This window comes from Peromyscus californicus, unplaced genomic scaffold, assembly GCF_007827085.1.
Source record: "Peromyscus californicus insignis strain IS unplaced genomic scaffold, ASM782708v3 Scaffold_12__1_contigs__length_115047231, whole genome shotgun sequence".
NCBI lineage: Eukaryota > Metazoa > Chordata > Mammalia > Rodentia > Cricetidae > Peromyscus > Peromyscus californicus.
In genome coordinates, this window is record NW_026294413.1 from 46,294,744 (window position 1) to 46,318,561 (window position 23,818).

The 23,818-nt window shown below is 44.1% G+C and overlaps 1 protein-coding gene across 6 annotated transcripts in view; it reads right to left on the minus strand.

Annotated features, from left to right (window-relative positions):
* Enox1 (ecto-NOX disulfide-thiol exchanger 1) overlaps positions 1-23,818 on the minus strand; it is a 562,201-nt gene that overhangs the window by 101,978 nt on the left and 436,405 nt on the right. For all 6 annotated transcript variants that reach the window (XM_052732691.1, XM_052732690.1, XM_052732689.1 and 3 more), the window contains 2 exons: positions 10,799-10,905; positions 6,829-6,946 (listed from right to left, as the gene is read on the minus strand). In XM_052732691.1, the coding sequence (XP_052588651.1) occupies positions 6,829-6,946; positions 10,799-10,905 (225 nt within the window). The remainder of the gene's footprint in view (positions 1-6,828; positions 6,947-10,798; positions 10,906-23,818) is intronic.

Below are 23,818 nucleotides of genomic sequence, written 5' to 3' on the forward strand. Positions count from 1 at the left end.
GGAAGTTTCTTATGAGCCTTAACACAATGAAATGCCCCCAACCACAGGAAGCTGGAATAGAGATGATGGTGTTCTGGGAAGTGGAAAGGACTGGGTTCCTGTGGGCTGTATGCAAGGGGTGAGGCTGAGACCCCACTGTCTGAATCCTTCACAGTCAAGCCCTCTCGGCTCTCCCTTTCAGACAATGATTTAACTTTCCTCACTCCCTTCTTTTGCCTGCTAGCTACCTAGTAGCCCAAGTCTTCTGCAGGGTTCAGAAGGGCTCACTGTGCTTGGCAGGAAGTCAGAGCCTCACAGAGCCTGTTTTTGTAAATGCACCTTGGAGTACTAGGCTGAGTGACCACGGGAGGCCACTGAGGGAGCCTTCCTTGCTCCAGGCCAAGCACAAGTGTTGGACCCTAACAAGGGCTCCACTCAGTTTGAAAGAAGGGCAGCAAAGCAGGGGGGTCCTGGGGAGTTCCTTAGATCTAAAAACACAGGGCAGTTTTCCTGGAAGTGGTTAGTTATGGAAAGTTTACTCATTACGAGAGAAGTCAGGAGCCAACTGTGGCATTGCTAGGCACCATAGAACAGTAAGGGCATAAATTTACAGTAAGATCAAGAATTTACAACCCAGATGCAGAGGGTCCATTTGGACAACCTCCAGCAGAAAGAGTTCCTACAAGATCCATTTAATAATATCTGTCTCCAAGTATCTAAAAGGTAAATCAATTTTCAAGGAGAAATGGTTTTTGTATTTTTTAAGAAGCCTGTCCATTATGGCAGGGAATTGTAACTGTACATAAAATCAGGGAACTGAAAAAAATCAACTGAAAATAAACATTTATTTGAAGTCCATTGGTAAGATTTGCACAGTGCATAAAAACAAAACAAAACTATTCCCTCATTGGCACTGAGGTTCCCAGAAGACATGCAGCTGAGCCCGAGAAGCATGTGCTTGTCTTTGACTCAGGGGTCCTTCCTAAATAGATGCCACTGTTCTTTTAGGAGATGCTCAAGGCTCTCAGGACACAGGAAAGCAGCTTGTCTTTCCAGCTTCTATTCAATGCTGTGCCTGCCTCCGGGAGCATGGGCCCAGGCATGTGGCTATCAATAGACCCTCCCATTCTCCACAGCAGGCCACTCTTGCTCTGCCAGGTGCTAAACCTCTGTGGTTAGCTGTCCCAGAGCACAGTCCAGGCCTCCTTCCCAAAAGGCAGCCTCAGGCAAGCTGCCATCGGTACTGCCATCTTGAGTCAGACTCTAGCTGGTATTTAGTAACCTCTGTGCTTGGCTGGTGTGGGGCTGCAGTGAGCCTCTTCTCAGACTCCCTGTGGGGCACCCCCACTGGGCTTTCAGAATGTAATTAGGAGGGGAATGCAGTAACAGAAAACCAAAGGTAATCTTGGAACTCAAGAAATCAAGGGGACAGCCAAAGACAGCCTTAATATTCATATTTTTAAATCCAAGGCATCCTGCTATGGATAAAACTATTCAGATCAAACACTGTTATTCTAATTAAAATTGAATCCCTAATTTGACGTGGCTGCTGGAAATCACTGTTCAACTTCTTGGTGAAATTAAAAACAACAACAATAAAACAAAATGGTTTTGTGAGCTTCTATGGAAAATTGACAACACAGAGAAAACTTCGTCGTTTAAAAAGTATTTGTGGGTAGAGCGAGGCTCAGTGGGTAAAAATGCTTACTGTACAAGCCTGAAAACCTGACGTTGCATTCCCAAGAAAAGAGTGGGGGGAAAGAGCTAGATGTGGTCATCCCATCAGTTATACCTCATCAGGTGGGAGGTGAAGGTAGGAGAAACGCCTGGAAGCTTGAGGTCCAGCTAGTCTGGAATGCGCAGCACAGTGGCAGAAATAACATGAGATGCCCCGCCTTACACAAGTTGGAAGGTGAGTGACTCCAGAAAGTCATCTTCTGACCTATACACTCATATGCAAGCCTAGACACGGACACAGACAGACAGACAGACACACACCCATGCACACACACACATGTTCATATAAAGAACCCAGACTTTAAATGAGGTTCAGTTAGAATCTAAAAGCATTTGTTATGTCCTGAAGAATGGTTTAAGTGTTGTCATTAAGCAAGAACCTTGTCTTTCCACTTTTCTAAAATTTGTGTTTTCTGAACATGCATGGAATGTTGAATGGATGGCGTAACCTTGAGGCAGGGATGGATGATACCACACTTCACTTCCTGGCTTTAGGACATACCTGTTATTCAGCCTGGTGCCTTAATTAGCATACCATGCTTTATTTCTTCAAAAGGCATCCATCACATCCCCTGGAGGGCAGGGGCATCAGGTCTAACTCTCTCTTTGGAGCCACAATGCCTTCACCGTGTGGTGATTTGCAAATGCCTTTGGTAATCAGAAAGATGCCTATTCAGCCAGTGACAATGAGTTTTTGCACAAAGTTCTGAATGTTTTAGCAAAAGGAAGCATCCTCATTGAATATGCATCTTAACATGTGCCTTTTAAATCGAATCAGAGCAAATGTTCCCAGTGTTAATCGTGAAAGAAAGACATCAAGAAAGAACATTACGATCAGATGACGGGGCAGATGCAAGGGAAGGATGTGTGTGAAGGTCAACATACTTATAACTGTTTGGAGAAAGGTCTCGGGCCAGGTGCTGGAGAACAATGGAGACCATAAGCAGAGTACTACCAAGCAATTATTTTGCACTTGGCATTATTCGTAAAGGCACAAGCCCCTAACATACAATGGCTTGTTTAACGCTAACGATTCTAAAACTTATTGGGTTCTACCACACCAAGCCTTCCAGGTGTGGCTTGCCCCTGTCCTCTTTGTATGCGGCTGCCCCACCTCCACTGTCCACGTGGAGAGAAGACCATGGGAGGACAGAGACAAGGAAGGGAACAGGAGCTGACGCTGACGGAGGACTAGATGTAGATTTAAAGGTTTGGCTTGATTCCAGCAGGAGGCAAACTAAGCAATAACCCATTTACACTTTTATCAAAAGCCAGCTTCACAAGCTCTGGAAGATGGTGCTGATCTTCCTCAATGGATGCTTTGATAAATCTGTCAGGGTTTTCAGTTATTAGCAGAATCATTTCCATTTCCATCACTGTCTTAGTTTTGCTCCAACGAATGCCTTTTCCCTCTTAAGACCAACCAATGAGGGAGTGTGAACGGTCTGCCAAGAGCTATATTAAAGCAGAACCAGGGAACTCTAGCCAGAGATATGCTGTTAATCATTTCACACAGAGAAAAGTTAAAAAATAGAACGATATAGTCTTTATAACCAGAAAAGCAGAGGCACATTGAAATATTTTGGTTATTAAGAAATAAAAACAAAAGTATCATACAAGCCTTTATATGCATAATCGATTGTGTTATTTCTAGACACAAAGTCAGTTTGCTCTGTTTCATTGGAAAACGCTCCTGCCTGCTGCAGTTGTGAGTATCCTAGCGGGGAGAGGGTATGCCAAGCTGGCACTGGGAGCTCCAGCCTGACCACCCTGAGGAGTATGGCTTCACCATGTCCTCCTATCACAGACAGAAGGTCCCCTAGAGGGTGTTCTTTCCTGGAATTTCTAAGAATTCCTGGGCCAGCTATTTCCTTAAGATATTTGAGGCAAAGAAAAGAAAAAGTTTCAGCTGAGACTACAGGAGCTGGGCCGGAGACGGCTCCTGCAAAGGAGAGAGACTCTCATTTTCATGTTTGGCAGCTCCCACTGGTTCATTAGGGCCGGACATTGTGGGGAAGCAGCTCCCATGTGGGGGACAGTCAGCTACACATTTGTACCTAAAAATGAGTGACGGGAAAGGCTGTTTCCTTTAGTCTATGAGGTCTCTGTCCCCCTCCTTTGCTTTATGCTGTTATTAGCATGGTTTAGTCCAAAGAGCAGATGGGAATTCTTGCCATCAGGCAATGTCTCTGAATACTCAGAGCTGAAAGGAAAACAATGGCCTGCTTGTGGGCAGGATCTCCAGGGCCCAGTGGCATAAAAATGGTCAGCTGCTTACTCATCCCTTTAATCAGTCCTCTGCTCTCTGCCGAAACCACATGCCACGTCCTCTGGCCCAGCTCATTTGAAGAAACACGAAAAGGACTTTGGACTTCTGGGGCCTGGCATTTGAACTCCAGCCCTTTCATCTCTTCCCTCGGTACATGGCAGCCAACACGCACTGCATTTGCTCATTAATTCCGCTGACCAAGTAACATGCCTGGGGAAAGTCTTCAAAGTGTAGGTTATACTGCGTGCTCTCATCGGATGCCTGGTGCATCAACCAAGGGAGGTCTGAGAAACTGCTCTCCAGACCTTTAGGGGGGACTGCTGGTCCCTGAGGAGGGCACAGGTCCTTGCTGCCTCCGTGGGCATGTCTAAAACTAAGTTCTGGTATCAGTCCTACAGATGTACAGTTGTTGATGTGATTTCCCAGATCAACTCTGTGAACCTACTGTTTATTCATCCTTATGCTAGCCTATCCCAAACAAACCGTGAAATCACATGCATTTCTCCCTATGGAAACTGACAGATTGTTTAAAAAGAAATGTTACTGATGGAAGCAGATGCAGAGATCCACAGCCAAGCATCAGGCTGAGCTCTGGGAGTTCAGTCGAAGAGAGAGGGGAGAGAGATTATATGAGCACGGGGGGTGGGGGTGGGGGGTCAAGATCATGATGGGGGGGGAGGGGAGTCAAGATCATGACAGGGAAATCTACAGAGACAACTGAACCAAGCTCATAGGAACCCACTAACTTTAGACCGACAGCTGTGGAGTCTGCATAGGACCTGACGGCCCTCTACATACAGAAGGCAGGTGTGTAGTTTGGTCTGTTTGAGGGCCCCTGGCAGTGGGATCAGGATCTATCCCTGGTGCATGATCAGGCTTTCTGGAGCCCATTACCTGTGGTGGGACACCTTGCTCAGCCTTGATGCAGCGGGGAGGGGCTTGGTCCTGCCTCAGCTGAATGTACCAGGCTTTACTGACTCCCCATGGGACTCCTTACCCTTTTGGAGGAGGGAGTGGGGGGTTGGGAGGGGGAGGAAGGCTGAGGGTGGAGCAGGAGGAGGAATGAGAGCGAGATCTGTGATTGCTATGTAAAATGAATAAAATTTAAAAAAAATAAAGAAAGAAATGTTACATATACAAAAAGGCACAGGTTCAACTCAGAATTTCAAACTGACTAAATTCTTTCTCACTTTACAGAAGGATATTAAGAATCCAATTTTCATCTTCAAATATGATAAAAACCATTTAGAAAAGAAACATTTTATAGCAAGATCACATGGAATTTCAGAAAATCACATGAATAAACCTTCTTTTCATATATGAAGACTTACAGAAGTGCCCGTGAGGACAGAATTCTCTTCAAATAACCAGATTCACACCTTAGAGTGGGACAGTCCTGAGAAAGGTAGTCTCCATCTAATGAGAGATGGAAATGCTGGGCTAGCTTTTAGACAATGGGGTTGGGAAGTCCCTGAGATACAGTGTTTGCTTGTGTGCTAAGTTTCTAAAGAACTTCAAGGATGGGATTCCGGGGGAAAGCAAGATTTTCTAGGGCAATGGCTCTCCAATGTCAGAAAGTATCAAGTGCGCTTCCCCAAAGATCTTTGATTACAGAATGCCAGGTCTCATTCCCCTGTCCTACAAGTTTGTCTCAGTGGGTCCTGACAGTGTCGGGAGAGAGGCTGATGTCTGTTAATACGGCTTTGATGTCATTTAACATTCCACAGAGAACCATTTACCATCCATTGTCTGCTCTGACACCCAGCTGACTTTGTCTAAGGTCAATGTCCCATATTCTCCAGGCTCATGGAGTACTACTACAAATCACTTACTATTACCCAGAATTGCCCATAGTCCTTACCCTGTCCCTTCCCTAGGAAAATAGTATATAAGCACTATGTCATGTTGGGTTGGTGAGTGATCACACTGTGTTTAACCACGCACATCATCAATGAGTGTATCTCTACCTACTGTCATCCTATCTTCAGAGGGCAAGGGGGGGTGTCTTTGCTTCTACCCCTCCACTTCTACCAACAAATTAGCCAAGATCCTCTATTTCAGTCGCCTACAATCTTTCAGTTAGAAACCAGAGACAGGTATGTGTTTTATCCCATGGTACACACACGAAGATGGAACTTATTACATTTCTCTAATTTTATTTTCTGGCCGTGGTGGTGACTGCGGGTCTCGGCAGGTCCATAGGACAATATCCCTTCCCTCTCACAAGCTACCTTCCTTTGGTGCCTCCAGTCTGACTGGACCTGTAAACACTAAGAACTCACTTGTGAATCTAGGAGACAGTTTTAATCAGTCTCAGATAAGGCAGAGTGCACAAAGGCGGCGTTCTTTAAGTTCCACTCAACTCAAGGAGGAGATGCCCCTCACTTGGTACCATGTGTGGCCCCATCTCGATGAAAAGTTAGGTGGACTGTATTGGAGGGAATGTTTAATTTTCTAGCATGCTAGCTGGTTAGTAAGCTTCTTTAGGGATTAAACATTTCCTAAGGAGGACATGGACTGAAACCAAACTTCATCTGTAATTCAGCATCAGCTGTGGCTGCCACACTCTGGAAAAGGGGTTTTATGGGAACAGGCACAGGTCCCTGAAAGAAGGATAATGGCCCCAGATCTACATATGGAGAAACAACTGGAGCAATTTAAATCACCGTGTTCCCAAGGAGGAGTTTAACGTTCTATTAATAAAATGTAGTTACTCAAAAGATGGAAGTTTAGTGCAACTCAAATAAAAGTGAGTTATGTGGCCATTTCCTGGCACTTATTCCCCACGTAAGAGGCGGTGCTCGCTAGGATACCTCTGGGGACCTGGCGGCTACCAGCATTACCTGATTCATCGACTCTCATTTTTTTAGTCGGGCTGTCGCAGGTCTCATCATCAGACATTTCCATTTCCTCCTCGCGGCGGATGCCCATGAGCTGCTCACTTTGAGCGTTCCGGAGTTCCTGAAAGCACAGGATACATGAACATCAGAAACACGGCCATACATCATCATACCATCTCCCCACGGTCTCCGGTAGGTTACGGCTCACATATCAACATTTAGAGTCTAAAGCTTCCACCCAAAGTCTAGAATAGTGTCGTGGGGGAAGGGGTTAGGAGAAAGACAGGAGGCTTCACTGTCAGACTTGGGAGAAATCCTTGCTCATCAATGACTGGAAGGGCTCTTTGCAAATTCTTTGGTATCACTGCAGCCTGAGTTTCCTGATTTATAAAAATGAGGATCTGTCTGCTCCAGCAGGGCTACCGCAAGGTTACAGAGAAATAGCCGTCGTTACATAGATGGCACACAGAAGTTGCATCAACTGCTAGCAAAGATGTGGGCAATGGGGTTTTAAGGAGGCTGCATTCAGATTGGTCCTACTATAGCTTTAAGAATACTACTACACACCTATTTGCTCAATTTGCTTACTGGCACATTGTGGTACTAATGGTTCACAGGAGGAAATGAATTAAGGCATTTAAAAGACTTTAGAATATATGTGGCATGTGTATGTGTGTGTGTGTGTCCAGAGATTGAAGTAGGTGTTTTTCTCTCTTGTTATTCACCTTACTTTCTTCGTACAGGGTCTCTCACTGACTCAGCTAGACTGGGTGACCATAAAGCTCTAGACACTTCCTGTCTTCACTTCTCCAGCTCTGAATCACAAGTGTACTCCAATGTAGTTATTTATAGGAATGCCAGGGATCTGAACTTATGTTCTCATGTTTGCTTACAGACTGAGCCATTTCCATGGCCCTGCATGTAAAAGACTCTTGGTCTCATGCTGGACACTGTGTTGAGCTGATATGTATGTGCCTGAATATGATTTATCCAAACATTCATGCCATTCATATATTCACGACATAAAATTCAAAAGATGCTGAATCAAATAAATACAGAGAGGTCTTCTCTTTTATAGCCTGTTACCGTGTTCATGGGGCTGTAGTTCTGTGGTAGGGATGGCTTAAGCGCTGGTTTTATAACCACAGATCTGAGGACCTGCCATGTCTAGTGACTAGGGCAGTGGTTGAAATCAAGTCAGGAAATTTCACTGAGCGTCTGCCTACTCACCCATAAAGGGGGATAATATTAAGACAAGGGTATTTGGCTGCAATGGTATGTTAGGAAATCCATTGTAAAAGGTACCAAATTACACATAAAATCCTTACCAATGTTCCTAAAAAGCAGAATGATGTAATTGTTTACCGTAATTGGCTATATCATCATTTTATACCCAGCTGTGTATTATGGAATTGTGAAGCCTTCTGTTCTCAGAGCATGTACTGTTCTCAAAAAGACTTAGAACAGAGAAAGGCCTCCATTGTTCTGTTTTCCTCTTTTAAAGGCCTCTAATTAAAAGTCAAATACTAAGATAATTTTACTGTATAGTAAGTCTATGAGTAACAATAAAAGTAAATAATTCCATCAGTTTATTGGGGCATGACTACTGCCCACTCGGTGGACGTGCATTTGCTGCCCTGGCTTTGGAAGCCCTTCCTTAGCTCACAGATTTGAACTGCAGCAGGGTGGAAGGAAACTCATCATTGTCAACATCTGCACCCAAGAAATTACCCTTGTGGAGGACAGGGAAACAGGAAGGCAGACAGCCACAGAACAGTCCCTGGAGACCACTGGGACAATAAACACCACCTCTCTTTGTAACCATGCCATCTAGAAGAAAGAGGAGCTGAATCTGTCTACCAGCTCTTGGAGGTAGATACCACGGTGATTCGTGGGGACATTTCTGGGCAATGGACAGCTAATTTTTCTATTGATGAAGAGCCCAATTCCCAAAGAGGTAGCTTGAAAAAACCCAAACAAGGAAAAACGAAAAACCAGGTGGAAAGAATAAACAAGGCTGTAAGGGCAGTTGCTTAGTTCTGCAATTAATGACAAACTGTCATATGACAGTTGTTTTGTGGGGAAGGCGGTATAAAGGGAAAATACTGGAGGGAGGGGAACTAGGGTGTTTCCACAAGGTGCCCGTGGTTCAGCAGTAAATCACTAACACACTCTAATAAATCTGTAGAGGTGTTGCAGGTAATTAACAGATGCTGTACATGGGAATGCGGAAAAAAAAATCAAGCCAATTATCAAGCTTATATGCCAACTGAGAAATCATCCACAATGTTAAATTACTAACTGGTATTTAATCAATTAAGCGACATGTAGGAGAGAAAATAAAAGGTAATTTAGAATTCTGTTTTCCAAAAGATAAGGTTGGAAGTGGCAGGAGGAGCTTTTGAGAGTGACGTTCCATCCCTCTGGAGTCTCCATCCCATGCCTAAGGACTGAGAAAGCAAGAAGCCTTTGTGTGCCCACATAGTTTCAGCATCCTGGCACTTATGGGTATCTGTTAAAATATCCTTAGTTACACTTGATTTTATCTAGATTTTTAATAAATCCAAAAGTTCTCCATTCCCAAATCTGAATCATCATTGAATCATAGTTTAGACTCCAATTTGAGTGTTCATACTGTACCATAAACAGAGGCCTCTTTTTATTTCCCCTTCTCAAAAATCAACTTTGACTTGGGTTGCATGTGGGTGTCAGAGAAAATCAACTAAACACACCCTTCCTTTGTTTTGGGAGCCCTTAAAAAATTCAAGAGAAATCCTACCTCCACCTCACAATCCCCAAGAGTGGACGTGAGCTAGATCAGTCACCAGCCACCTTCTTAGGCTAGTGCACTCCACTTAAACATGCCCTTACCAGACAACTACACTAGTGTTTCCAGCAGCCCATTACTGTGAAGTTATTCAGCATTCGCCATAATAACAGCGACAATAAAGGATCTATTTAGTATTCATGTGGATATTACATGTAGTACCATTGGTATTCAACTGCAATTTAGCATTAGTTAATGGGCACTTAAAATGCTACCCAGATGATTGATGTCACAGGACTTTGTGTTTCCTCAAACTCTTCATAAAATACTTATTTCTCCAAGTGTGAGCCAAAACCATTACATAAATAAACCTTACCTTCTATAACTTTGTGAGTTTTGAAAGAGGGGAGTGTCTTTTAGAGAACTTTAATATTAACATGCTAGGAATGAAGAGGCATCCAAATGAAAACCATTCTCTCACTTAAAAAGAAGCAAAGGAAGACGGAATACTTACTTTTACATTACAGGTTCAAAGCGTACACTACAGGTGGAGTCAAAATTAACAGCTGGATGACCAATGACTAAGGACACAGTTGGGCCTGTCTAGGTAGCAAGGAAAGTCAAGTTGTGACCTCTTTCCTTGGCAGGAGATACTCACACTTCACACATGCATTGATGCTGTGAACTCAGCTACCCTGGACATTTGCCCCCATCGTGAGTTTTGCTCTGGGGAGAGATGTGACAGAACCTCCTGGCTAGCCCAGTGGACCAGGCATGGCTGATGACAAGAAGATATGGAGAGGAAGGCGTACTTGCCGTTTCAAGCCCAAAGAGCCAACTGTCATCACCACATAGATCGCGGAAGAAAAGCTCCGTACTTAACGATTTGTTTTCTAAATTGGCTTATACATATATATTTCAGTCTAATTGTAGGAAAGTGTCTTGGTTTGTTTCTGAGCAAGCTCTTTACTACGAATGGGAAAGATGCTCCTCTCCCTTGGAGAGGAGGGAAAATTGTTCTAAGTGTGAAGCCAGCTGCTTTTCTGGACGAGAAACGAAGTAGAGCTGGCTATGGAGGGGACAATGAGACAGGGCGATGGCAAAGGACTGCCCGCTGTAACAAAACCATTAACGGCTACAGCCACTCTATTCTCTGCCAATCCAGCTGTGTGATGGTGGTTAGAAAATAACAGTAAAATCACCAACCTCAGAATGCTTTCGCCAAATGTCTATGTTCTTGCGCTGAGCTTTCGAGAAATGGTCCCAGGCTTTTTGTCTGGTAGAAGCGTTGAAAACGGCCACAATCTGCTCAACTTTGGTGAACAAGGAAGTCAAACAAGACAAGTAATTTATGTTGTGATCACTATAGGGAAGCAAAGCAAAGACACTAGGAGTCTATGGATGATGTCACAGTAGAAACAACATCATCAATATCCATCCAATTTGTGCCTTTTTGTACTTACATTTTAGCAAGGTTGGGGATGTCTCCCTTCAAGTCTGTCTCCATAACTTTAGGTTAGAACAAATTCTATAGATGACTGGGGAAAGGATCATGGGCATCTACCTCGGAGCATCCTTTAGTTATTGTTTATAAATCTGATAGGGCACAGATTATAGACCTAGATCTATAGATGTACAGACCCTGCTACTGTCATAAAGGTCATATAAAGTCCTGCCTGGCTAGGGGCTTCAGAGTAAAATTAGGGTGGAGCGTCTGAAGACCAAGAATCAAACATGTATTGATTTTCTTTGTTCTCCGTCTCAAGGGCTTAAGTACAACCCACTGAAGACACTACTGTGTCCCAGGTCCAAACTGGGGCCATGAATCATTGTGTTATAGCTTCCTCAGCCTCTAGAACCAGCTCCCCCCACCCTGTTTTTTTTTTCTCTATGGACTCAAGCCAGTCCTCCTGCCCATTGGCTGGTAATAGGTGCTACTCATTTCTTGTGAAGACAGACCAAAGCTCACTTGAGCAGCAGCTCTAGTCTTGAGTCTGACTTCAGTACCATAGGTGGTTCTCCATTCTTTATTGAGTCCATCCCCTATCTTCTGGTGTCCCACAATAACTTTCATAAGCATCCCCTCCTGACTCTCACACCATTTGGGGTTTTAATTCTATTACCTTGACTTCATTGATTAATTCTGCTACCTCCAGGAACAGTGCTATTTGGATGGTAAATGTTGAGGGACTGTGAAAGGGATGAGGAAGGGATGGGGTCTTAGAGGATGTTAGGTATGGAGCTAACGAACTGTAGACTCAGTCTTGCTTGAGTAGTTATTGATTTGGTAAGCATGGGATTAAGGAAACTAGTGCTTTGAGTCAGTCACATGATTAAACCTGAACTTCTAAATATTGAGTTCACTTCTTATGGATGCTAGCACTGTATCCCATAATTCCTAAGTGATTCTTGAGGCTCTATTATAAAAAACAGGGTTTCAATTCTCTTCCACATCTTCAGGCATCCAAAACATGTCATGATAGCAAAGCCCCCAAAGGCGAGTGACCTTCAGTGGCAAAAAATTAGCACACAAAATGAGCAACATGATGTGCTAGAGCAGCAGTTCTCAACCTATGGGTCATGACCCCTTTGGGGGAAGGTCGAATGACCCTTTCACAGGAGCCACATATCAGATATCCTGCATATCAGATGTTTACATTATGATTCATAACAGTAGCAAAATTATAGTTATCAAGCAGCAATGAAAATAACTTTATGGTTGGGGGGTCACCGCAGCATGAAGAACTGTATTAAAGGGCTGCAGCCTTAGGAAGGCTGAGAACCACTGTGTTAGAGGGAAGTAAGGTGTGTTCCATTCCCATGACTGTGTGAATATTTCCTACAATGCTAATAAATACTTCTTGGCCTTGATCTCCAGGTATTTTCACATGGAATGTTTGTATTTGCTATTTTCTCCCTGAGAAGAACCTCACTTGTAAACTTATCTAGAAAACTCCATTTTCATATTATATTATGAATCTGTTTCTCTCAGTTTTAACAAGAACATTTTCCACAGAGGTGGTTTACATTCTTCTAGTGCTTCTGTGGCATCCCTGCTATGCCTCACCCAGACGAATTGGCTTTTAGGCTTGTCACCCAGAGCTACCCTAAGTGCTGGTTTCATCTGGCCTTTGCCCTCAGTGTGCAGCATGCTGGGGCCACCCGGGCTCCCCACTTGCTTTATCTACTTGCAGGCTGGGATCACTGTCATTTCAGCTGTCCTTGCAGTGTCAGCCCGCAGAAGCCAGAAGTCATCTCAAGGCTGGTGACCACGAGGCTCCATGGCTTTAAACAGCAAAGCTCTTTGACTGGCATCATTTAGAAGAGGAAATGCTATGGTGTTCAGGGGTAGTATTTGGGTGGCGATAATCAAAATTCTGCTCTTTGCTAGAGAAGACTCTTAATGAAGATGCTACAATAAAGAGTAAATGATGCCTATTCATAAATGGAGGAGGGTCTGAAGGGGAGATATGCCACTAACGAACATGGAGGACAGAATGAAACAAAAGCTAAAGTCTGGCTCACTATGGTATAGGTTAAAGGAGAAAACACCGTGTATACTTAGGTAGGTTTGCTGACTGAAGGTATGTGCCTTAGTCAGTTAGAGGACTTGATTACTTTATTTGAGGCCATGAAGTAAACTCATTCATTCATTCAACAAACACCTGGGGAGCTGGTCAAGTACCAGATAGCTGATTACTAGAAATGTACACATTAGATATTATTGTTTTCTGATGTGATCCAAGTCTTGGAGATGATAAAGAAATGAAAGCAGACAATGATTCTGTACAAGAGAAGTATGTTAGACCACTTTGAGGAAAACAGAGTAGAGTAGCTAAGTCGGGATCATGGAATAAGGGATCTTGTCAGGAAGAAGGCAATATTTTGCCAGGCCTTAGCTGGTGACTTGCTCAGGAGAGAAGTCTGCAAGGTTGAAGCTGTAAAAAGGACTTTCCATGGAAGTAGCTGGAAGGGAAGAGGCTAAGGCCATGAGAGAAGAAAAGGGGAAGGACTATGCGTTAATCCAGGCCACGCAGTTGCTGCCATAGGTCAGGGCACATGTGCCATTGTGAGTGGTATGGGGGACATGGAGAGGCCTGAGTCACAGCAGCAGCTCTGAATGAAGGGATGGGTGAGCAGCCATCTGATAGGAAGCAGCAAGGGGGCGACTTGCGAAGAGGATGTGGGGAGGAGATGGAGGAGCCAGGCTGACTCAAGCTTGGGATGAGCAGCAGAGATACAGAGAACAAGCACAGATGAAGGTCTGAGTACAACAGACATGGAACTGCCTCTGGGATGCATTGATCTTGAGTATTTGCTGAAGGCTACCCAAAAGGGGCTGAACTCTGAATGGAGGTTCAGAAAGATGCCAGGATTCTGAGATAGGCTTCAACTTCTCTGGGCATTCTCTCAATCTCTTATAGGATAATGAATTAAAAGGAAAACTAGATGGGATTTAATTATATCCTTTTCTTATGAGATTTTTACATTTCCTACCTCATAGTCTCACACACACACACACACACACACACACACACACACACACACACACACACCACCACCACCACCACCACCACCACCACCACCACCAACAACAACAACAACAACAACAACAACAACTCAGAAAGGTAAAAATGGTACAACTCAACTTGGGTTTGAACACCACTCTCACAGCATTTACACTGCCCAGTTCAGTCTCCTGTTTCTGTAGATACCTCCTGAGCGAGACATTTGTCTTATACACAAAAGTGTTCAGGCCCCTGAAAGGGAGCTAGGGTGAGGATGAATCCATCATTAGGGGAAAGCATTTCAAAGAGAATGTCCCAATGAACGTGATACAAGGATAGCATGGCTTTAAAACCACAAACCAGGATGGTGCTAATCTTGATGTCCCAGGTAAAGACCATATGTCATCCATTGTCTCTGGGAAAGACTCAAGAAGTCTGTGATCCACATGACCACTTAATGCTTCCCTGGCTTTATTCACACTGCTCATTCTATGTACAGTGAAGCCACAAGTAATTACTAACTAAAGGGCACCCACAACTTCACTTCTCAGAGGAAGGGATACAGGCAGCACAGGGTGGTTGGCATTTATTCAAAACAGCAGCTCAGACAGCTGTGCTGTAGGGAGAACACACTTGGGTCGGGACACTATAGCATGCCTTTGGCACCTTGGCAGCCTGTGAGGCAAGAAGGACTCCAGGCTTCTGTTTCAGATAAGAAGCTTAAATCCTGTACCATGAGTACTACTTATTAAAAACAAACAAACAAACAAACAAAGCATATCCCTGGTACTCTGGAACTATTATTGACACAGCTTTCAGTCAGAAAATGTAGATCTGCCAGGCCCGTCTTGCAACTCTTGCCTAGCCTCTGCTTTGTGTTCTGTATAAACTGGGTTTTCTGAGGACCATGAGGAAAGTCAGTGATGAACCCTCCAGAAGCTTTCAGGGATGCCAGTCTTCATTAGATGCCATCCCAGAGTGCCTACTCTGCCCAGCAGGCTGACACAAACAGAAGAAAGGGGCACATAGCCTTAACAACACTGTCAATTACCCTGTGTGGCTGTAAATCCCTCTTGTGATTATCCCATGGGCTATGCATGTGCACATGTACAGACACATTCAGACATACAACATGCACACAGACATAGTTGTACTTCAATGTTAAAAACCACTTCTTGGGGTGAGAGTTGGCCCCAAGATCACTGACTGTTCTTTCAGAGGACAGGGTTCAATTCCCAGTACCCACATGGTTCACAACTGTCTGTCACTCCTAGTCCCAGAGGATCTGACACCCTCTTCTGGCTTCCATAGGCACCAGGCATGCAGGTGGTACACAGACATACATGTAGGCAAAATACATATATATGCATATACATACAAACATAATAGACACACAAAGAAGACCATTTCTTCAAAACTAAATAGTTTATAAATCTTCTCTTGTGCTTTCCCCTATCCCCAGATGTTTGGACATCTGCTGGGTGTAGAACAGACTTCTTTCTTGATAAAGTAACTTAATTAACTACTTTAAAAAATACTGATAACAACCTCACTCAGAATACCCAAAGAGAATATGAAAGGATACGAAGTAATGTATTAATTGAAAATTGGTATACCACAATGTAGAATAGAAATTCATGGAAAAATCATGAAGTATTGATACTTATTACAGGATAGATGTCCCTTGAGAAAACTATGCTTGGTTAGTAAAGTTAATCATCAAGACCACAGATGACAATTCCCTCCACATAAATGTCCAGAAGAAGGAACTAACCACATAGAAAGGAGGTGTTTGTCTCTGGTTTGGGAGAAGGATAAAGGACAGCTACAATTACAACGTTTGTTTAAACAATTACAAGGAATTGTTTAAAGAGATGACCCTGTTCTACAACTGACTGATGGTGATTGCAAGCCTAAGGGAATACACCAAAAAACACTAAATTACACGCACTAAAGGAGTCTATTGGAGGGTATGTGCACATCTCAGCAAGCAGCTTCCAGGAAAACTGCATCAGGAACTTGACCCAAATGTCATGGAATTGTAATGAACTTCAGTTAAAATAGCCACGTTGGGCCACTGGACAGCAGTCTAGCAGCATGGCTCACCCCCTATTCTTCTTGTAGCAGCTGCTCTCATGGTAGGATTGATTGGTTGCACATCAGACTCTGTGATCTCCAATGGGTCAATTTAAGGTGACCCCACCAGGCAGAATATAATTTCCCCAAGTAAAAGTGTCCTTAATTTTGGAGGCTGTTCTGTGTCATCTTTCCTGCTGTGATGTACATGGTTGTCCTTCATAGGGACTGATGGACCAGACAAACTGGAGCTGGCAAAGGGTATGTGTTTGTAAATTCAGTATGTGGTGCTTGAACCTGGCTGAGCCCAGTAGAAGCTTCCTGCCTCCAGGAGAGTAGTCAACAGTCCAAGTCACTGTTCTTTCTTCTCAGCCCTCTATCCTTCCAGAGCAGTCTTTGGGTTACCTGTGGTTGCTGTTCTAACCGAAGGCCTCCGTCTTTCAGAGTCTCTACACCTATCTTCATGTCTCTTCCACTCCGTGCATCTTGGGATTCCTCTGGCACCATTTCGTGTTACATGAGGTCTTGCTGGGTATAGGAACCCACTTCCAATGTCTTGGCCATCAAGCATCCTCCCTTGCAAGGGATCTCCCAGGCCCAGGGCAGAGGCACTAGAGAGTGACGGTGGCATTCCCCTGGGCCTCCTCAGCAGGAACAGAGTGTGGCCTTGAATTCCAAGATTTTCTTTATGAACTATCATGAGAGGCACTTGTCTTTAGCCTTCTTGAGGAAAAGGAGCTTTGTTTAGAACAGGACATTCATGTATGGAGACACAGACTCCATTTAAACAAATGCTCTGGAGGAAAAGCAGAGCATCCGATGCAGATGTCAGATGCTGGGCCTTTATGAGATCTTTGAATTTTTAGCATGGGACAGAGAAGTATTGAAAGCACTGAGATGGAAAGGCAGGTACCTAGCAAGAATATAGTCCTTTTTCCTTCACTGCATTCTCCCCCACAGCCCTGGTACCTCCAATATCCCGTGCTGCAGCTACACAGCTGTGAAAAGAACTTAAATCCATTTAGTGGCCCAAATATCTGGAGCAACTGATTACATTCTTCCCGGCAGCAGGCTTTCCTACATAAAGCACCTCAAACAAATCTTGCAAGCCTAATTTTTGTTTTTAATGCTATCAGGCTCATGATAGAGCCTTAACTCTGTAGGTTTCAGAAGAATTCCCTTTTTGGCTTTTAAGGGATAACATATTTCCAAATCCTCCATGAATAGCTCAGAAGGGATTTTCAAAGGCATATATCAAATGAAATAGTTGACCTCCCTCGCCTAGCTTGTTATTGTTGTCTTTAAATGCTAAAAGCTGGGGGCGGGGAATTCTTCATGGGAAGGAGGGACAAAAGAAGAAATGAGGCTTTAGATGGAGTGGTAGAACTGGGGTGCACTGGCCATAGGTGGGAGACTTGCCATCCCATCCCAGAGAGAGAATGCCATCACTGATTGCAGTCTCATGACCGGCACCCAGAGGTCTACCAGATGTCCAAGGAGAGCAGTAAGCACTGGCCATGTGGAAGAGGTCAGGGGTGGAAACTCCTGACTCCTTCACGGTCCTCAGCTGGTGCCTGAGAGGAGGAGCTGCTTGGATGAGAGCCAGGGAAGCAGGAGACCATGGCAGCAATGTGCAAGAGAGGCCTGGCCTGAACTTCCACGTTGAGGAATGACAGGGCAGTTAGGGGCTTTGTCTTGAGATGACTCAGAAGGCCATCATGTGACACTGAATTCACTCGAACCCCCAAATCCCAGCCTCAATCTTGATTTCTCAACTGCCTGGTTAGATGAGGCACAACAGGGGTTTCTTTTAAGGAATGGGATACTGAAAAAATATTTTAAAAAACAGGAGGATCTTGGTTTGGCAAATTCCAAGCAAGTAGGAAATGGTCAAACTGCTCAAATAAATACGAAGATATTAGGCAGGCAATGACATAAAGATCTGTACAAATCCTGCTTCAGTAAGGTGAACTTCAGACCCCCTGTGTAGGGAGCAGGTGAAGTCTGAGTGTGAAAGTATGCTGTTGACACAGGTACGGCCATGTCAAAGGCCCCTGTGCCCCAGCATCTTGGGAGCAGCAAAGTCTTCCTCAGGTGAGGCTGAGAGTGATTGCAAAGACTTCCTTCTGTATGAACAATGATGTTGACGGTGTGTACAGAAAGTGTCCACCATAGCTTTCTCCTCCTGGAAGGCTCCTCCCCTAAAGAGCCTGCTCCTACTGTGATTAGCTAAACCTGCCTCCTTGTTCAGCTGTATATAAGAATCCTACCTTCTTGTTTATATATATATATATATATATATATATATATATATATATATATATATATGAATCCTACCTCCTTGTTTATCAGTATATAATAACTCTGCCTTCTGTTCAGTGGTGTATGAAACCACCACCTCCTGTTCAACTGCATATAATAAACACGCTGAGTTTCCCAGGTGCTGCAGCTCTGTCAGAGAGCCCAACCCATGGGCTTCCAGCTTTTCTCTGTGTCTGCCCTTTCTTCATGCCCTTGCTCTCCCGCTTAGGTCAATCCCAGAGGCTGTGTGAAGGTACAGCACCTTTGTAATGCACACATCCAAATGCTGTAGGAAGCACCAGAAGAAAACTGCATGAGATTAAACATGCAATGGGTCCTTGCAACATACGGCATTTCCAAGGCTTTATAAATCCCACAAATTCTCTGACTAGATTTCCACCATTGACTCAACAAAAGTAATATATGTACATAACACAAAGGAAACAAAGTGAGCAGTAAAAAACTACCTTCCGTGCGTGAGCCCCTTCACCAGCTCCTCTAACAACAAAGGATGTTGGGAGATCCTGGCACAGGCAGCAAGATAAGAAGGGATGCATACAGTGCACAGGTGTGCAGCTTTCTAGCCCATTCACCAAATGCTAACACTGCTCCTGTGTCTTGCTTTGTCTCACTTACACCGTATCCTGGAAGTTGCTCCTGTGTCTACATTGATAAGGCTCCAATGAGCATGTTCAGACATGGTTTCTGACAACTTTCTAAAAACATCTTTATTAAAAGATTCTGGCAGTGGCTATGAAAAAGGAGTATCGGGATTATTAGTTTTGAGAGCTACTGTTAATTGTTCTCCAATTATGCTCCCTAAATGTTTGGTTTGTTTGGTTGGTTTGGTTTATCTCTGGTTGTTTTCCTCTTCCCGGCCAACGACAGGTCAGAAGCCATTATGGCTGGCTTTTCTTGACAGGTGGAAGAAGGAAAGAATCACGTATCAACCAAGTCTCCATTCCACCAACACCCACATTTGCAGCTTCCTTCACAAACAACCGAGCGAGTCTAGACTCAGGAAATGGGCCCTTTTCTCAGTAGCTGGGGTACAGTGAAGAGCGTGGTCTCTTGCAGGGAGAGGACAAAGCTAGATTCTGAGAGCATTTTCATCCTTGTGACACCCAAATAGTGATTCATTTTTCTTTTGGGCCTCCGCTGGCTCTGAAAGACTCTATGAGAATTGAAGGAACACTAGCCCACTTGAGCATGTGGCTCTGGCGTGCCTTGCCCTTCTCTCCCATTCCCTCTGCCTTCCTAATGCCACAACCCTTTAATACAGTTCCTCATGCTGTGGTGACCGCAACCATAAAATTATTTTCGTTGCCATTTCATAACTGTAACTTTGCTATTGTTATGAATTGTAATGCAAATATCTGTGCTTCCTGATGGTTTCAGGAGACTCTTGTGAAAGGGTCATGGCCCACAGGTTGAGAACCACCACAGTAGGTAATACTAAATCTGCTGTCAAGTGCTGGAAATCTCTGGGTCAGGGTCAGCAAACTTTGTGCTGCGTGGGTTCTGGATCTGTTCTGTTTAGGTCTCAGGAGAAATCCACTCACATTCCAGCTACTCCCACTCTCTTCCTGGGATGATTTCTTCCTTTGGCAAAATTATGCGAAGATGCACTCTCTGCCTCAAGAACACATCATCTCTGTCTCGCAGTGGCTTGTTCTCACTTTGAATGTCTTCCTTTCAAACAAATTTTGCAGAAATACATTTTGTGTGGCTTTTGTCCAAAGTAGCCAAGATCTGTTCCCTAAGCCACTAACAGATAGCCCCGCCCACACTTGACAGAAGTCACTAATAGAAAGCTCCACTCACATTTGACAGAAGCCTTTTGTTCAGTCTCAAGACTGGGGACCTATCAAGCTACCGGGTTTTAGTACTAGATAAAAGCTGTCTATCCTGAGTTGCTTCGTTAATGATAATGGAGCACACTGAATCTTGAAATGGAGCCTTCCCTAGTTCTTGTTTGTTCTAGAGGGTAAGGCTTAATTGTTCTCACTGTGTGTGTGTCTCTGTCTGTGTGGGTATGTGCCCGTGCACACACGCGCACGCGTGTGTGTGCACGATTAAAAAAAGTTGTTTTTTTTTTAACTTAGAATTGTATTTTTGGTAAAATTGAAAAGAAAGACACTAAAAAGTGTCCACTCCATTGTAGTAAGCTTTTAGTGTCTTCTGTCAGTTTTGGTACTGTGAGAAATAGAACATTTGGTGGTGCTCCTTCATTTGGAAGCCTTCAGACAGTATTTTCTTTGGATATTTATTCCCCGAGATCAAAGGATATGTTTTCTTTTCTTCTTTCTATTTTCTTTTTAGTGGAAATAATATTTTGAGCAGTTAATGCATTAGTAAACAATGGCTATCAGCATGATTTTGACAAGAAATGGAAAAGCTGTCAAGCTGCTGAGGCGTTACAGAGATTTTTTTTTTTACCCCCTTCCCTCAGATGAGCTATGGCAATGACTTCTCCAGACATGGGAAAACATTTTAACACTTCATAAAATTCTTTTTCGACAGCAGGGGACACAGCAACCAAATTTCCCTTGGTGGAAATAAAAAACATTTAGCCCAAGATGTTCCTGAGAAGTAAATGATTTCAGAGAGAGCTTTTGAGGCAGAAGAAATGTGGGGGAGGACACCAATCTGCCTATAAGGGGGACCACGTCTGCACGGAGGTCAGAAACCCTCATATTTCATCCGGGCACTTAGCATATGACCTGGCACTTAACAGCACTCCAGCAAATATTTGTGGGATGATTTTAATCATTCATTCCAACAGCAGAGGCTTTTACAATCTCAGCTGAGAAGACAGATGAGGACGTGACAGGGGGGATGTCAGGGTATTGCAGAGCCATTTCTGACAATAACTCTGACCAGCTTTGGCACCTGCAGGGCTCCGGGCACATGTTCTCGTGGTGGAAATGTGACTTCTGATACTCAAAGCAGCTCCACAGAGGCCGCCACCAGAGCTAGGCATTGGTGTGCATGCAGGGACGACTGCCTGCTCCTCTCTTCTCTCATCATCTGAGGTGAACTGGTCATCCTGTGGGTCCTGCCAGCCCTCTTGCCTTTAGATATCCAGAAACGCTCAAGGATCTAAGTTGTTCATATGGTGAGGCTATGGGGCTTTGATGGAACCTCAGGGAATCACCTTTTCATCACAGAAAGGAGGACACAGAGACTCAAGGGCTGAGAAGACTTTCCTGAGGGAATATGGCTAATTACTGCTTGAGCTGAGATTAGAGCCAGCGTCTCCTCAGACCCAGTCAAAGGCATCTCCATCGTTTGCTGTTTTGAAAACCGAGGATGTGACTGGTGCCACTTTCTCTCCTAAGTATACAAAGCTAGGCTGTATGGTGGTTGAAACAGTTACTGTAGCAAGGCTAAAAAAAGACTAGTAAGAACAAGATAATCCTACTATCTCATAACTTACGTGTATTCTGTGTGCTCTAGTTTAAAGAGAATCCATTTTAGTGCTAAGTCAGTTGAGATCACAATTTATTTACACACACACACACACACACACACACACACACACACACACACACACACACCCCAAAACTAGAAAACCTTCATACTATGTTCTGATGTTACTGGTTTTCAGCCCAATTTCCAACACCAGTTTCGCCTCCCTCTATAACTGGTCAATGATGGATGATGGACACTTGTAGTCAGGACTGTGTGTGTGTGTGTGTGTGTGTGTGTGTGTGTGTGTGTATGTGTATGTGTGTGTGTGTGTGTGTGTGTGTGCACTTTTACAAACAGTGCTTCCTTCTACAACTGATCAACGATGGACACTTGTGCTCAGGACTTTTGTGAGCTTTTACAAACAGTCCAAGCTCCAGAGTGCTGTGGGGAGGTAAGAAGAAAGAGGTAGGTACACATGGCTTGCATCTCTGCCATGAAATCATTCTAGAAGAACACAAATAAATTTGATGCACATAAAATAATTAGCAGTTGTTAGGGACTCATGTAGCGAGCATGGCTGTGGGTCCTAACGGACTGGACGGGCTTCAAGGAGGAAGCCTGAATGGCAGTGGGTTTTGAATCTGGTATGGAGGAGGAGAAGTCTTTCAGGCAAGGAGACAGCAGAGCGTGTTTGGAATGGGGTGGAAAGGGGCCATGCTGGAAGTATGTATTTCAGTTTCTAACCACATAGTAACATTTATATTTGCTCTGCTGCCAGTGTCGCCCTTCATCTCTTCCTGTGAGCTTGAGTTCACAGCCATAATCGTATCCTCCCCTGAGCATTTCCAGTTTTTATTAAAATAAACAAACAAAGAAACCAGACATGGCTCTAGAAAACAAACTATCCAGGTGGCCAAGGGTCAGAGATTGAAGGACAATTAGAAGTACGACTCTTGGCCTTCACTGACATTAGAGTTTTTCCTTCTCATTCACACTTATGTGTATGGCATGCATTCCTCATTTAATATCAACAGGCCCCTTTCTACTGCTGTCTGCTTTCTCACTGCCCTCCTCTACTCTGCCCCTTTTTCTTTTTCAGCAGGAAGCTTGCTGTAAAAGAAGTCAAGAAGGAAAGCCATGGAATGTGTAACTGGTTAGGTGTGTGTGTGTGTTGTAACAAGGTTTGCACAACTGATCATCTTGGCATGTATATTACTATGTGAATGTGGTGGCACATGCCTCCTGGACTTATAAACTGATTCAGCCAGATCTCTGAAACGACAAGCTTTCCTTGGGACTGAAAAAACTCAAAGTGGGCAGGCCTATTGGGAGTCCCTAGGAAGCATACATCTTTTAAAAGCAAAGATCAAAACCCCAAAGTCTATGAATAGGAAAACGTGGGCAAGTTCTACCAAACAGACAGAATGAGAAGTTGACAACCAGGTGAGACAAATGTGACCTGAGGATAAGATGACATGTGACTAGACTCACTCGGCCTGCCACTTTTCCTTTTTCTTTCATTCCTACTCTAGCTGGCTCAGAAGAGAAGAGAAAGCCCCAGTGCCATACCAGGATGGACTAAGGTCCTCAACTGATAACTGCACATTCATGGTCACAAGTCAAGGACAATCCCCTAGAGAAGTGAGAAGTGAAGAAATGTCACAAACCTCAAACTCTGGGCTGAGTATAGCTACTGTTCTTGACACTTTAAGGCAAAGCCTGGGTGGAAACAATGTCTAGTTGACTCCAAAGCCAAGCGAGATGACGTGCAAACGCTGGCAGAGTGGAGCACCAGCCAAGCTAGACGGTAGCCGCAGGTGTTCAGTGTACACTCTTCCATTTTCTATTAAATGCTAAAAGTCAAGAAGCGTCACTGATCTCTTTCTTCAAGATGGCTAGCTGGCAACAGAACCAATCCTCTGAGCGC